Consider the following 17333-nt stretch of genomic DNA (forward strand, 5'->3'; position numbering starts at 1 on the left):
CTGCAGCTGCCGGCCTGAACCACAGCCACAGCAATGTGGGATCCTAGCAGTATCTGAGTCCTAAACCACAGTTCACAGGAACACAGGATTCTTAACCCCTGAGTGCGGCCAAGGATTGAACCTGTGTCCTCATGGATACTACTTGGGTTCATCACTGCTGAGCCACAATGGGAACGCCTCATCATTGTTTTTGAAAATAATTATTCTATACAAGAATATGTTATTTATATTAACATGTAACGGGGTTTATTTTTTAAAGTACTTTAACAAACATTCTTATTTTTTTCTCAGTTTACATTTCTTTTTTTTTTTTTTTTTTTTTTTTTTTGTCTTTTTGCCTTTTCCAGGGCTGCTCCTACGGTGTATGGAGGTTCCCAGGCTAGGGGTCCAATCAGAGCAGTAGCCACTGGCCTACGCCAGAGCCACAGCAACGCAGGATCTGAGCCTCATCTGTAGCCTACACCACAGCTCACAGCAACGCTGGATCCTTAACCCACTGAGCAAGGCCAGGGATCGAACCTACAACCTCATGGTTCCTAGTCAGATTCATTAACCACTGTGCCACGGTGGGAACTCCAGTTTACATTTCTAATATAGTAAGCACTGATATAAACCACAAGCAAAAGTTCTTTGGGGTTCTCAATATTTAAGAGCACAGAGAGGTCCTGAGACCAAAAAGCCTGAGAGGCACTGTTTTAAAGCATTTCAAAGTAAGATGCTAACATCAGGACACTTGGTCCCTGAGTTCATTATCTGTCAATGGTTCTTTTGGTTTTGGTGAGATTAACATACTATAATAAAATGTACAAATCTGAAGTATACCATTCAACGAGTTCTGACAAATGTATACACAATCCCCCCTCAAGATACTCAAGATGCAGATCATTATCCTAGAAGGTTCCTTCGTGCTTTTTCAGGCGTCTCTTCAACTCCCCTTACAGGCAAGTACTGATCTGATTTTTCTTCACCATAGATGAGCTTCACCCAGTCTAGAACTTCACATAAAAGGAATTGGTATATGATCTTTGGGGTATGGCTTATGTTGTTACGTTATGGCATAATGTTTCTGAGATTCATCCATGTTGCTGCACAGACCAGCAGTTTGTCCTTTTTTACTGATGAATGCAATTTATTTCTAAGGCTGTATCTCTCAAAAACATAAGGTCCATGGAAGAAAAATAAGATTGGCAATTATGTTACTAGTCTAGCCCTCCCCTTTACATTGTTTTTTTTTTTTTTTTACAGTTAAGGACAACCCAACTTATAGGGGCTGACAGATATGTTGCTAACAGTGGCACCACTGTCCACTGGTGGCCAATCCACTACCTCTCCACCATACATATTGTCATTTCCTGTTCTCACCTTGTAAGGAAGTTCCTAACAGAATCTATAAGAGAACTTTATTATAGGAAATGGAAAGTCAACATCCAAATAATGAAGCTACTGGGCTTCCCTCCAAAACCTGCCTGCCAGAGCTCCTGTAGAGGCTCGGCAGTCATGAACCCAACTGGTATCCATGAGAATGTGGGTTTGATCCCTGGCCTCACTCAGTGGGTTAAGGATCCAGCGCTGCTATGAGCTGTGGTGTAGGTTGCAGATACGGCTTGGATCTGGCATTGCTGTGGCCTTGGCATAGGCTGGCAGCTGCAGCTCTGATTTGACCCCTAGCCTGGGAACTTCCATATGCTGGGGGTTCAGCCCTAAAAAGACCAAAAACAAAAAACAAACAAACAAAAAAACTTGCTTGTCAATGAATGGACAAACAATGGAATACCGCCCAGGAGTAAAAAGGAAAGAAATATGGATATGTACTACAAATATGGATGAACATCACAAACATTATGCCAAGTGAAAAAAGCCAGACACCAAAGGCCACATACCATGTGATTCCATTTACATGAAATGTCTAGAAAAGGCACAGACAAGCAGATTATAGACACAGAAAGCAGATTAATGGTTGTCTGGGGCTAAGGTGGGAAGTGGGATTAAACATAAAAGGGCATAAGCCATCCTAGCGGGGTGATGGAATGTTCTAAAAGTGGACTGCTATAATGACTACACAACAACAGAAAAATCAATGAATGTACTCTTACAATGACTGCGTCTTACAGTATATAAATTATACTTTGATAAAGTTGTTAACAACATCAATGACAAAAACTCGTCTGTACAAGTAGAAGAAAGAGTCTTGCTCCAAGGCAGAGATAGTTCCATTTAATTATTTAAAGAACAAATGAGGCAATTTAAAGACCCTGCTACTCAACTGGAAAATAGGTATTCGAAACAGCAAGCTAATCATGTGTCGTTTTGAGAATTCATTGAAAGGATTTCATTTTAATAAATAAAGAGGATTTTTTTAAAAAATTTGGCCACGCCCACAGCATGCAGCTATTCCAGGGCCAGGGATCGAATCCTCAAACAACACAGCAGCGACCCAAGTGCTGCAGTGACAATACCAGATCCTTAACCCACTGTGTCACAAGGGAACTCCAATAAGAGGGATTTATAAAATTCACTTTCTCTAAAGAACTTCTTGGTATCCAGTTATCTGGGCAGGTCCCACAAGATGTGGTAGTCATTTGCAAATGGGCCAGTTACCCCCTGAGCATACTGAAGGGGTTCTTTAGGTTGTTTTTTAAAAAGTGAGAATATTGGGTAAATATCTGGAAATTAGGTTAAGTCTCCTACTTTCTACATAAGGTGTTTTTCTGTCTTCATGACTGTCCCAGGGTGACAGGGGAAAAGAGGCCACCTTCTGCCCTTACACCCACAAGCCACAGAGGGAAGGAGTCGTAACTGGCTTTCAAAACAGATCCTCTTATTCACAAAATATTCCTCAGCAGGGATGCTGTGCTAACAAAATCCCCATGGGCTCCCCTCTCGAGTGCAGCCCTAACTCCCCGAATTCTTGTTCCTACCAGCAGCCTGGTTCTACTGCTGTCCCTCCATGAGCTCTTTATTCCCTGGCCTCACTCTTCACTGTTCCTCAATTGGATTGCTCATGTTCACTTCTGGGACTCAAAAGCTAACAACAGGAATTCTGTTTCTGGAATTATTTTTCCAGATCTTGGACACCCTTCTGGAGCTACCAAAACCCTTCTATATTGCTTCCTTCTAGAAGGTTTTTCTAATGGTACAGTCTGACTCCAAACACATTAGCAATGCTAAGATTTGGAGATGTTCCCTCTTAGGGCTCTCAAGACCTCGCAGTACTCCTCTACCACAACCAGACCCAAGCGAGGGAAAACATCATTCGGCAGAGGACAGTATATGTATTCCACCGGAAAAAAAAAATTACCATTTCAAATGCAAGCTCAAAACGCCCAAACAACCTCCTATTGAAACAAATCCCATCGCTAACAGGCCCCTCATGGGAAGCTGGGGACAGGGAGCCAAGACGGAGCAGCCAGGACAGAAGAAAGCACACCTGGGTACCTGGACTAGTCCGGGCTAAGTAGAGAAGCACTCTGGCAATAGTGAGGACCTCCCTGGGCACTGCAGTGACCCCACACTGACAGCCCCCAGCAGACTCTTCTCTGGGAGCTCCCCCACCCACGGCAGCCAAGTTTAGTGCTTGTCCCCAGCACCACACACACCAGCCAGGCAGTTGACTGGGCCTCCCTCAGCTTCCTCGTTTCAGTCATGTGCACAGGGCCCAGGCCAAAACCCTCAGAGTCATCGCTGATTCCTTGGTTTCTTACAACCCCCAAGTCCTATCCACTGGCAAGCCCAACCTGCCTTGAACCCTCATCTCCCTCAGCGTTCTAGCCACGCTGGCCTGAGAACTAGTGGTCGAATCCAAGCAGCAGCTGCAGCTGCAGCAACAGGGGTTCTGAGACCTGTCTGTGACCTACACCACAGCTCACAGCAATGCCAGATCCTTAACCCACTGAGCAAGGTCAAGGATCGAACCCATATCCTCATGGATACTAGTCGGGTTCAGAACCCACTGAATCACAACGGGAACTCCCCACACTGGCCTTCTTTCTAGCCCTGGAATGTGCCAAATTCATTCCACCTTGGGCCTCTGCCTCAGGCTCTTCCACCTCCTGGAATGACTACCCACGTCTGGCTTGCACTCACCACTCAGGTTTCAGTTCCACCTGAAACACCACCTCCTCAGAAGACTTCTCTGACCAGCAGAGGTAAACTGTCTGCTGCCCCTCCCCCAGCTCCTATCACTTTCCATCTTCCATTGTCTTTTATGCTCTTCACCAAACTAACAATATAAATCTAATCTGCTTACTGATTCCCCCTCTGACTATAAGCTCATGACTGTATAATACTTGTAGGTCAGGTCACTGTGCTGTACCCCCTGAAACGTGTACAGTGCAGTTTGTCACTTATATCTCAATAAAACTGAAAGAAAAAAAAAAGGATATAAATGCCATGAAGGGAGAGGACTAATCTGTCTTGTTTACTATTGTATCCCTAAGGGCTAGAACACTGACTGGCACCATGGATAGACTCATGAGCTGGGGTCCCTGAGGTGAGGCTCAGAGAGAGAGGGGCCTGCTGGGCTCCTTCTCAAATATTTGAATTGAAGACTCTGGAGCTAATTTAATTAGACAATTGGCAAAGAGCACTGAGTAATAGGAAGCTCTAAGCAGGGCTGTGTGTGAAACACAGGCCACGGGCAAGCTCCAGTTAAGCAGACACAGAAGCTCCCATAGCAGAAACTCTGAGGCAGAGCACAGCCAGGCAGCAGGTGAAGGCGCCAGCTGGCAGCAGAAGTAAGATCCCAAAGAAAAGTAGAGCCTAAGAGAAGAGCTGAGTCACTTGATGGGGGTGAACCTAAAGGAAAGGGCCCACAGCGGCCTGGGACCCAGGGGATCTGGGTGGGATCCCAATGGGAATCCTGGAGTTTCGTGACAGCACCAACACCTAGATATCTGCTGTCTGAACTGCACATATTACACTCAAGAAGTAACTCAATTCTGGGGAACAAGGAGTTCACACTCCTAATTTGTCATCAGTCATGTACGTATCCTTGACAACAAGTACTATTAACTTTCTACAATAGCCTATGCTAGGAACTGTACTGGGGAACCAGGATCAGACCCGCTTTACAAACTTTCTTTTATGACGGAGACCCTCCTCTCACCAGATCCTAACACACTGAGGTGGGCTCCTGGGGAGGGAGAAACATGAAGGAAGACCATAATACCGGAGTTACATGCCTAAAAACACCACCTCAAGAAACATGAAACTGATCTATATTTAGTTTCCTATGGCTGTTGTAACAAATGACCAGAAAATCAGAGGCTTAGAAGACACAAATTTATTATTTTACAGTCTGGAGGTCAGAAATAGAGTCTGAAATGGGCTTCGCGGGGCCAAAATCAAGACATCAGCAGAACGGTTTTCCTTCTGAGGATCTAGGGGAGACTCTGTTTCCTGGCCTTTTCCAGCTTCCAGAGGCTGCCTGCATTCCTTAGCTCCTGGCCCCTGCTCCATCTTCAAGGCCAGCAACCTCAGGCCAAGTCCTCCTACAGCTCCCTCTCTGGTTCTCTCTTCTGCTTTCCTCTTCTACTTCTTCATATTTTTTAAGAGCTATACTCACGGCATATGGAAGTTCCCAGACTAGGATTCAAATCAGAGCTGCAGCTGCAGCCTATGCCACAGCCACAGCCATGCAAGATCTGTACCGAAAGTCTGTGACCTACCCCACAGCTCTAGGCAAGGCCAGATCCTTAACCCACTGAGGCCAGGGATCAAACTCACGTCCTCAAGGATACTAGCTGGGTTCCTTACTGTTGAGCCCCAATGGGAACTCCCTCGCATTCTACCTTTAAGGATCCTTGTGATTACACTGGGTCCACCCAGATAATCCAAAAATAATCTCCTCCTTTTAAAGGCAGCTGATTAGCAACCGTAATTCCTCTTTGCCATGTAACCTAAAATATTCTCAGGTTCTGGGGATTAGGATGTGGACATCTTGAGGGGCCATTCATCTGCCTAGCAACCCAGTCCATAGGAGGCACAATACAAACACCACCCAGCAAAAAGCACTGAGGCCACCATCCCACTGCACACCCACATCCCAAAGTACTGCTCCACAGAGCACGTATCTGTCTTTGTGCAGCTGAAGATAAACAAGGTTCTGCCAGAGGCACATTTATGATGTTGGCATCTAGGTCCCTGACGTTCCCTGTTCAATTCCATAGGTATTTCTTAGCCACCTGGTACGTCCCAGACACTGGTAGGCTCCATAGGAAAGTTACAGGTGAAGAGAGCAGGAATCCTGGGAAGTGAGGTCTATGGAAGGTACAAGGTGGAATCAGTAATGGTGACGCATCTGCCAAGGAGGGTGGTGTTTGCTCCCTCTGGGAAGGACTAAAGGGGAATAGGCGCTTGAGCTGAGTCTTGAAGGAAGGGCAAGATATTTCACCAGTGGGGAAGGGCAGCTGGAGGAAGGACATGGAGTGGCCTAAAGACATTCATTTTCCCCATCTTGGTCTCCTCCAACTCAGCCTTACATTCCTAGAGGAACTGGCACTTTCACCTCCTCTCTTACAGAATCATAGGCTTCCGTGAGCAGATGAGGGAGGTGACTTTTCCACTCCAGAGACATTAGACATGTTTCCTCACCTCTCAGCAACAGGGCAAATTAACTTCTGTGCTCAACTTTTCTTTCTTTCTTTTTAAGTTTGAAAAATAACAATTCAGAGTTCCCATTGTGGTACAGCAGAAATGAAACCAATCCAACTAGGAACCGTGAGGTTGCCGGTTCAATCTTTGGCCTTGCTCAGTGGGTTGAGGATCCGGCATTGTCATTAGCTATGGTGTAGGTTGCAGATGCAGTTCGGGTCTGGCTTTGCTGTGGCTGTGGTGTATGCCAGCAGCTGTAGCTCTGATTTGACCCCTAGCCTGGGAACCTCCATATGCCTCAGACACGGCCCTAAAAAAGGAAAAAAAAAAATTACAATTCCACCATCACCTGACTGCGAAGGTTACTGTGACTTAGGATAACGTAAAGAGAATCTAGGGCACACCAGTTGCTTGTTAGCATGAATTTTCTTCCCTCCTCTGACCTGAACGAATGAACTCCCTCCACTCTCCCCTCCAATCCTTTTCCCAGGTTCTTCCCAATTTTATCACTCTTCTTCACTCTTCCATCAGAATGGCAATTCTAGACTATCAAAGAGAAGCCAGGTAAAAGGAACTCTGTGGCTTCCTGCTGGGCAATGTGATCTGTAGTTTTGACAGTTAAATGGGGACGGGGAGATAATTATGAAACCCCCTCATCAGGGGCAACCGTCCACACAGATTCCAGTTAGGCAAACACACACACAAACACCAAGTCTGGTTTCAGCACTCTCCTCAGTGCAACATGTGCAGCCATTAGACCTGGTTCATGCTGTTTATCACAGCCCCTGCTAACTGTTCTACATCGGTGTGTTTATCTGTTCCCCACCCCAAATGTGTGAGCTCCTGGAGGACAGACACTGTCTCATACCTGCCCCTCAGTCCATCTCAGTGTGCCCTGTAATGGGACACTGTATAAGGATGAAAGGGTGAAGAAAACACAAGAGAAGAGAAACTGCTTCTCTTCGGCACAGCTGCAGAAGAATAAAACTAATTTAGGTATGAATGGTTCCTAAGTACAACTAGTTACCACACCTAGGATTAGAAAGTTCCTCTAGGGAAAACTTAAAATTTGGAGGATATGATGCTCTAAACCTTCAATCCTTGCTATTCCTCAAGCCTGGCTGGGACTCCTACCTTGGGTCAGGAACAGAGGGTTATTATACATATGTAGAGAGGGTTACAGTCTAGAAACTTGGCTATCTTACAGGTCCAAATGCAAAGGTCTCCTCAAATATCCACTTAAGCAGAAACCCAGTGTCCAGAAAGTTACTGCTTATCTCTAAATATGTAAAAGGACTCTCTCTCCCTCTCCCCCAAGCCATCGCACCAAGGCTCCCTAATAAAGGATTATGTTAACCTATAATTCAAAAACATACATGCACCCCTATGTTCGCAGCAGCACTATTCAAAATAGCCAAGATATGGAAACAACCTAAATGTCCATCCACAGATAAATGGATTAAGAAAATGTAGTACACTTTGATGAATATAGATGCAAAAATTCTCAACAAAATTTTAGCCATCCGAATCCAACAACATATAAAAAAGTTCTTACACCACGACCAGGTGGGATTCATCCCAGGTTCACAAGGATAGTTCAACATACGCAAATCAGGAGTTCCCATCTTGGCGCAGTGGTTAACGAATCCGACTAGGAACCATGAGGTGGCGGGTTCGATCCCTGGCCTTGCTCAGTGGGTTAAGGATCTGGCATTGCTGTGAGCTGTGGTGTAGGTCGCAGACACGGCTTGGATTCTGTGTTGCTGTGGCCCTGGTGTAGGCCGGCAGCTACAGCTCCAATTAGACCCCTAGCCTGGGAACCTCCATATGCCGCAGGAAGCGGCCCTAGGAAAGGCAAAAAGACAAAAAAAAAAAAGCAAATCAATCAACGTCATACACCACATTAACAAAAGAAAAGTTAAAAACCACATGATCATCTCAATAGATGCAGAGAAAGCATTTGACAAAGTCCAACATCCATTCATGATCAAAACTCTTACTAAAGTGGAGAGGAAACATACCTTAACATAATCAAAGCCATTTATGACAAACCCACGGCAAATGTAATACTCAATGGAGAAAAGCTGAAAGTCTTCCCACTAAAATCTGGAACAAGACAAGGATGTCCACTCTCATCACTGTTATTCAACATAGTACTGGAAGTCCTAGCCACAGCAATCAGACAAACCAAAGAAATAAAAGGCATCCAAAAAGGAAGGGAAGAGGTAAAACTGTCACTGTATGCAGATGACATGATACTATATACAGAAAACCCTAAGGACTCAACCCAAAAACTACCTGAACTGATCAATACATTCAGCAAAGTAGCAAGATATAAGATTAACATTCAGAAATCAGTCACATTTCTGTATACTAACAATGAAATAGGAGAAAAGGAATACAAAAATACAATACCTTTTAAAATTGCACCCCCCAAAATCAAATACCTGGGAATACACCTGACCAAGGAGGTAAAGGACCTAAATGCTGAGAACTATAAAACATTAATCAAAGAAATTAAAGAAGTGGAAAGATATGCCATGCTCCTGGGTTGGAAAAATTAATATTGTAAAAATGGCCAGACTACCCAAAGCAATCTACAGATTCAATGCAATCCCCATCAAATTACCCATGACATTTCTCACAGAACTAGAACAAACAATCCGAAAATTTATATGGAACCACAAAAGACCCAGAATTGCCAAAGCAATTCTGAGGAACAAAAACCAAGCAGGAGGCATGACTCTCCCAGACTTCAGGCAAGATTACAAAGCCACAGTCATCAAGACAGTGTGGTACTGGTACCAAAACAGACAGACAGACCAATGGAACAGAATAGAGAACCCAGAAATAAACCCAGACACCTATGGTCAATTAATCTTTGACAGGGAGGCAAGAACAGAAAACGGGAAAAAGACAGTCTTTTCAGCAAGCATTGCTGGAAAACCTGGACAGATGCATGCAAACCAATGAAACGAGAACACACCCTCACACCATGCAGCAAAATAAACTCAAAATGGCTTAAAGACTTAAATGTAAGACAAGACACCATCAAACTCCTGGAAGAGAACACAGGCAAAACATTCTCTGACATCAACCTTATGAATATTTTCTCGGGTCAGTCTCCCAAAGCAACAGAAATAAGAGCAAAAACAAACCAATGGGACCTGATCAAACTGACAAGCTTCTGCACAGCAAAGGAAACCAAAAACAAAACAGAAAGACAACTTACAGAATGGGAGAAAATCGTTTCAAACGCTGCAACTGACCAAGGCTTAATCTCTAGAATATACAAGCAACTTATACAACTCAACAGCAAAAAAGCCAACAACCCAAATGAAAAATGGGCAAAAGACCTGAATAGACATTTTTCCAAGGAAGATGTACAGATGGCCAACAAGCACATGAAAAAAATGCTCAACATCCCTGATTCTTAGAGAAATACAAATCAAAACTGCCACGAGATACCACCTCACACCAGTCAGAATGCCCATCATTAATAAGTCCACAAATAACAAACGCTGGAGGGGGTGTGGAGAAAAGGGAACCCTCTTGCACTGTTGGTGGGAATGTAAGCTGGTACAACCACTTTGGACAACAGTATGGAGGTACCTTAGAAATCTATACACAGAACTACCATATGATCCAGCAATGTCACTCTTGGACATATATCCAGACAAAACATTCCTTAAAAAAGATACATGCACCCACATGTTCACTGAAGCTCTATTCACAATAGCCAAGACATGAAACAACCCAAATGTCCATCAACAGATGACTGGATCAGGAAGATGTGGTATATATACACAATGGAATACTACTCAGCCATAAAAAAGAACAAAATAATGCCATTTACAGCAACATGGATGGAACTAGAGACTCTCATACTGAGTGAAATAAGAAAGAGAAAGACATCATATGATATCATATGATATCACTTATATCTGGAATCTAATATAAGGCACAAATGAACCTTTCCACAGAAAAGAAAATCATGGACTTGCAGAATAGAGCTGTGGTTGCTGGGGGGGGGGAGTGGGGTGGTTGGGGAGCTTGGGGTTAATAGATACAAACTATTGCCCTTGGAATGGATTAGCAATGAGATCCTGCTGTGTAGCATGGGGAACTATGTAGTCACTTGTGATGGAGCATGATGATGTGTGAAAACAGAATGTGTACATTTATGTGTAACTGGGTTACCATGCTGTACAGCAGGAAAAAAACTGCATTGGGGAAATAACTATTTAAAAAATAATAATAGGAGTTCCCGTCGGGGCACAGTGGTTAACGAATCCGACTAGGAACCATGAGGTTGCGGGTTCGGTCCCTGCCCTTGCTCAGTGGGTTAATGATCTGGCGTTGCCGTGAGCTGTGGTGTAGGTTGCAGACACGGCTCGGATCGCGCATTGCTGTGGCTCTGGCGTAGGCTGGCAGCTACAGCTCCGATTGGACCCCTAGCCTGGGAACCTCCATATGCCGCGGGAGCGGCCCTGGAAATGGCAAAAAGACCAAAAAAAAAAAAAAAAAAATCGAATCCATCAAATAAAAATAAATAAATAAATAAAAATAAAATATAATAATAATAAAGGGATCATAATGTAAAAAAAAAAGAAAATGTAGTACATATATACAATGGAATACTACTCAGCCATAAAAAGAATGAAATAACTGCCATTTGCAGCAACATGGATGGAACTAGAGATTTTCATACTAAGTCAAGTCAGTCAGAAAGAGAAAGACAGGAGCTCCAGCCGTGGCGCAGTGGTTAACGAATCCGACTAGGAACCATGAGGTTGCGGGTTCAGTCCCTACCCTTGCTCAGTGGGTTAACAATCTGGCATTGCCGTGAGCTGTGGTGTAGGTTGCAGACTCAGCTCGGATCCCACGTTGCTGTGGCTCTGGCGTAGACTGGTAGCTATGGCTCCGATTAGACCCCTAGCCTGGGAATCTCCATATGCCGCGGAAGCAGCCCAAGAAATAGCAAAAAAAAAAAAAAAAAAAGAAAAAGAAAGAAAAAAAGAAAGAGAAAGACAAATACCATATGATATCACTTATATGTGGAATCTAAAATATGGCACAAATGAACCTATCTACAGAAGAGAAAAAGACTCATAGACATGGAGAACAGACTTGTGGTTGCCAAGTGACAGGGGGAGGGAGTAGGATGGACTGTGAGTTTGGGGTTAGTGGATGCAAACTACTACGCTTAGAATACATAAGCAATGAGGTCCTACTGTACAGGGAACTATATCCAATATCTTGGGATAGAGCATGATGGAAGATAATATGAGAAAAAAAAGTGTGTGTGTGTATTTTATACACACATACACACACACACATGACTGGGTCACTTTGCTGTACAAAATAAATCGGCACAACATTGCAACTCAACTATACTTAAAAAAGGATTTTAAAACGGTAGAGAAGTAAAACAAAAATCAACCACAAAAAGCTGTCTACTAAGATGTGTTCAGAATCTGTGTGGGTGATTTACATGTATGACATTCCTTACAATGTTAAGAGGGCAAGAACCATGACCTATGTTCTAGAGTACATAGCTTCCTTGCAGGGCCTTAGAAAGTATGGTTTAAGAATGCACCCACTGAGCATTTGTCAAGCAGGCATTTCAAAGCCACATTAAAGCCCCAGATAGATTATTTTCCTCAATTTATAGATGAAAAACTCTGGCCCCTAATAAATGTCAGCTGAATGAGGACACAGAATTGGATTCCGCCCATTAAACCTCCCCTTGCCTCTTATTTGCCAGGTACTGGACACATTCACAGACATTATCTCAGTTAATCCTCACTTTCACCCTGCAGGAAACTTTATCCACCCCATTTTACAGTGGCAGACAGGAAGACTTAGAGAAAGTAAGCCATGAACTTCTAAGCTCTGCCTTGGGGAGAGGCAACTTCTTCCCTTCCCAAATGTCCCAATAATTGAACACACACTGTAGGACTGAACAAAGACGTTTCACTATAGGGCTTCGTAGCATCACAGTGTGGGAAGGTCAATTTTTTTAGGTTAATTTGTGCTTTTATTTGCCAGTATAACTTAACTACAGTGGCTTGCAAACCTTTTTTCTCCTTTTAGGGCCACATCTTTGGCATATGGAAGTTCCTGGGCTAGGCACTGAATGGAAGCTACAGATGCCAGCCTACACCACAGCCATAGCCACAGGCACAGCCACACTGGATGTGAGCTCCATCTGCAGCCTATGCTGCAACTTGCAGCAACACTGGGATCCTTAACCCACTGAGCCAGCCAGGAACTGAATCCGTATCATCACAGAGACTACGCCACAATGAGCCACAATGGGAACTCCAAACTTTTTTGATGTACATTTTACATCACAGTGTGTGTGTGTGTGTGTGTGTGTGTGTATAAATGAAACAAGTTTTACCACAATGTCTATCCTGAGCGTTAAAAAAATTTTTTTTTCTTAAAGCAGTTTTACTTTTACAACAAAACTGACAGGAAGGTACAGAAATTCCCCATATACCCCCTCTTCCCACATGCATAGCCATTATCAACATCATTCACCAGGGGTACTTTTTTTTTTTTTTTTAAACCAAGGATGAACTACACTGACACATCACAATCACCAAAGTCCACAGTTTACCTGAGGGTTCACTTTAATGAAGTGAATAGTGCTGCATATTCTACAGAAGCATTTGGACAGAAGTATAACATCTATCCATTATTATAATGTCATACAAAGAATTTTCATTGCTCTAAAAAACTTCTGTACTCTGTGAATATTCATCTCCCTTCTCCCCCAAACTCCTGGCTACCAGTGACCTTATTGTCTCTGCAGTTTTACCTAAGAAGGACATGGATTTGAAGGCCAGCTGTACACAGCTGGAATCCATTCGAAGTGTTACTGCCCCAGGTGGACCGCTGGGGACACTCACACCTAATCCTGATCCCTCCAACACCCTGACTTTGGCAAGTCAGTCTTGCCAAAGACCCTGCAGGAGTTCAAGACTTTGCACATTCAGGAACAGATCATGTTTAGCGTCCCTAGACCACTTCACGTGACTGGGGAAAAAACAACCACAACTTCCCCTGCACTTAGTTCCTCCCCCAAAGAGCTGTTGAGCCTCGTCTGGAAACAGCTGGGAGGCAGCAGTTAACAGGAAACCAAACCAAAAAAAAAAAAAAAAACACGGCACAGAGTGTACCAGGGAGAGTTAGGCAGCTAGAACGAAGAGGCCAGGGGATAGACAGGAAGTTGAAGTTAGAAAAAGCCTAGGCCAGAAACAGCCAGACACAAGAGGAGGTCCAGCTGGCCTTTCTCGCAGCCCCAAGAGAAGGGAAAAACCTGAAAAACAGTGGTGAAGGCTCACACTGCACTAAAGGGCCCACCTCTGGGGCCAAGCCTTCTTTCCTCCCTGACCCCTGTATCGCAACCCTCCCTCTCTGAAAACCAGCTACTGGTCGTGATAGGACAGCTGAGGTCAGAAACTCACTTCTGCTCTCATGCTGCCTTCTGGGCCAGACTACTGGTTTTGAGTCATTCCTCTGTCAATCTGTACCCAAGTTCATATTGCCAACTAAACTCCAGGGCCATCCAAATCAGCCTTACACAGAGAGACAAAGAGCATCTTCATGAGAAATTACTAGGCAGACACACATTGAGGACCTGCAGGGGCGGGATTCGTGTCCAGGGAATAACTGAAAAGCAGGAGGGTCAGCGGGGCTGGAGGTTTGGAAGAGTAAGGTACTCCTCAAACCAAACGAAGGGTGCCTTTTGCAATCAAGAATCAAGTAGTCCTCATTCAGACTACTGGTTTTGAGTCATTCCTCTGTCAATCTGTACCCAAGTTCATATTGCCAACTAAACTCCAGGGCCATCCAAATCAGCCTTACACAGAGAGACAAAGAGCATCTTCATGAGAAATTACTAGGCAGACACACATTGAGGACCTGCAGGGGCGGGATTCGTGTCCAGGGAATAACTGAAAAGCAGGAGGGTCAGCGGGGCTGGAGGTTTGGAAGAGTAAGGTACTCCTCAAACCAAACGAAGGGTGCCTTTTGCAATCAAGAAAGTTAAATGAGCAAGGGCCAGCTGCCAAAATATTTTTGAAAGAAGAGGAAAAAAAAAAACCACCGTTACTAAAATTCCTTGGTGTTATTTAATAATAAACCTCTAGGTTATCCAAACTGAGGGCAAAGGGGAGACTGGTTTACTTTTCCTTTAGCAGAGCTTAGGTGAGAGCTTTCTACCCCATGCCTCCTCCTACTCAATCATCCATTCTCTCTTTGTACCTGGGAGAAGTTTATATTAAAATAAAGAAGAGGATTAAGTTCCCTTAATAAAAACACATTCCTGTCTTTCACCTCTAGTTGTGTTAGAAAGGGCTCTCTCACACTATAGCATATGCTGCAAACTAGGGGAGTGTGATTCCAATGAAGGGCTCAAAATTTGAGCTGAGCAAACAGGGCTGAGAGAGGGCAGAAGGCTGCAATCTCAATACCATTTGTTTAAAAAACAAACAAACAAACAAACAAAAAACCAGAACATCTTCACAGGCTCTGTGCCAGCTCAAACTGGCAAGACCAGAGAATCAGAGCAGAGCCTAACCAGCATGCCACGCAAGGGGGGTGGGAGGAGAGCGGGAGGAGAGCGCTGGGTAATGTACTGCAGCCATGTGGCAAACAAACCATCAGGGAAACCTTCATGAGAGGAAATGGGGGTGGGAAGAGTGGGGGTGCATTTCAGGAACATAACAAAGGAACAAACTGATTAATCACTCATTCCAGCGGGGGGAAAATGCCACCTGGAGCCATGTATATCTAGTGTTTCAACTTCGGGTCAATGTGTAATGTTTTAACTGGGATATATTTGGGGCTTGCTGCTTTCCAAAAAAGGGGGGGGGGAGGAGGGGAGATTGTTCTTATTCTTCTTTACACTGTTTCTAGAGTCTCCAAGGAAACTTTCTCTGGTGACTGCACAGGAGACCTAAGACAGCCCCAGCCAGTCCAGTCACTAATGCAATAACCTCCACTCTGCTGAGATCCTATCTTGAGCTTTGTTCAGGGCTGGGCTGCTCTGCACTGCAGCTAGTCCAGAGAAGTTCTGTGGCTTAGGCAGAAGTTATCTCAAGCAAATACCTAACAAACACACAGAGAAACGGAAAGTGGAAGGACATTTTAACCCATTAGGGCCAGGCATTTCTCTGACTTAGTATGAAAGGATCTCTGCCTACAGCTGAATCCGCATGGCAGGATGGTGCCAGGGATGCCTGCCTTAAACACTGACACCTCCATGTTATGTTCAGGGCCAGTCTGAGAACCCCCCAACTTGCCAGAAGGACAGACTGCACCTCCAAGAGCTGTGGCTCCAAGTCTTCCTAGGAGGCACCCAGGTCCCTCCCAAGTTGGGATAGGCCTTCCCAATAGAGGAGATGTGAGGGGACCCAGCCTCCCTCTGCTGGGGCAATAAGAAAAGTAGCTAACATTTATGCAGCAACAAATTATGTGCCAGGTACTGGAATAAGCATTTTACCTATCTCGTTTCATGCCCACAGCAGCCAATGGGGGCAGATACCACTGCTGATCCCCTCTTTACAAAAGAGAAAACAGATTCGGAGTTTTTATACAACCATTAAATTCTGAGCCACCCCTGGGCAGGTTGTCCACTACTCATTATTGCTGGAAACACACAAAGCGTTTGGGAGAAGGAGTGGATAAAGTCGAGTGACACCGGGTGCAGCCTGTATTTACACCTATTTCTCCTCCGAAATCGGTGGCCTAGGGCCACCGAGAGGAGGGCCTGGATGGGGAACGTGAAGCCGGAAGAAGCCAAGCACTGCTGACAGATTCCCAGGACACCCGCCCCTCTCACTTCCATTGGAGACCCCAGACCCATAAACCTTCCCTAAGGGGTAAGACCAAAAGAAATGCCTGGAGCCAAAAGGTCCCCCGGCGACCCAGCCCACCACGCTTGTTTTGTCAAAAGGAGCCCCGCTCCAGAGGTGGGGCCGGCCGGGTCCCTACCTGTAGGCCAGGGTCATGCACTCAAAGAGCTTGGTGAGTGAGGCGTCGATGGACAGGTGGCAGGAGCTGGTCTTGCCGAAGCTGTAGGTCTGGCACGTCTGCTTGTTGACCGTGTCGAAATCATAGCCCTTCTTGGGCGGGTGCTCTCGATGCGGCGACGACACCATGAAGTGGCCGCTGTGGATGATTTGCTGCCGGCGCGGAGGCTCCTCGCGGCCCGACCCGGCCCTGGGCTGCGGTGGCCCGGCGCTCGCGTGGCCCCGGGCCAGAGTGGCCGCGCCGGAGGCGGGCGGTGGGGACGGCTCATCTGTGTCCGAGTCGTCGTCGTCCTCCGGCACCTGGGGCTTGAGCAGCACCGCACGGCCCCGGCTGTGAGGCCGGCGCGGGGAGCACAGGAAGACTTCGGCGGCCATGGGGGGACCCGGCCGGGGGCATCCCCTGGGGCCCGGGGCTACGCGGCGAAGAAGGCTGACGAGGCGCCGGCCCTGCCCGGCTCGCGCGCCGACTGTCCGCAAGCGCGCGGCTGGGCAGGAGGGGGAGGGCGCGGGCCGACTGGGCCGCCTCGGCGCCGGCCCCGGCGTGACGTCACCGACGCGTCTGGGCCAATCGGGTGCCCGTGTCGGCCTCTTAAAGGAGCAGGGGAGCCTTTCCGTATCTGGGCGGACAAAAAAGGGGGGGGGGTAGCCCGAGGCCCCGCCTCAAGGCCCCGCCCCTCGCCACCTCCTTCCCTTAGGGGT

General features: G+C 45.8%; 1 protein-coding gene across 12 annotated transcripts in view; it reads right to left on the reverse strand.

Moving 5' to 3' along the window:
- The window catches only part of MLXIP (MLX interacting protein), a 76030-nt gene extending 58924 nt beyond the window's left edge, over nucleotides 1–17106 (reverse strand). For all 12 annotated transcript variants that reach the window (XR_014827259.1, XR_014827256.1, XR_014827255.1 and 9 more), the window contains exon 1: nucleotides 16597–17106. Coding sequence is in view for 2 of the 12 variants with exons in the window: in XM_021073761.2 (XP_020929420.1) it covers nucleotides 16597–17009 (413 nt within the window). In the remaining 10 variants the exon portion in view is untranslated. The remainder of the gene's footprint in view (nucleotides 1–16596) is intronic.
- Between the last annotated feature and the right edge of the window lie 227 nt (nucleotides 17107–17333).

This window comes from Sus scrofa, chromosome 14 (genome assembly GCF_054392235.1).
Source record: "Sus scrofa isolate SSC_HxYL_T2T_F1_AM1 chromosome 14, Sscrofa_HxYL_maternal_Yorkshire_Landrace_v2.0, whole genome shotgun sequence".
Classification (NCBI taxonomy): domain Eukaryota; kingdom Metazoa; phylum Chordata; class Mammalia; order Artiodactyla; family Suidae; genus Sus; species Sus scrofa.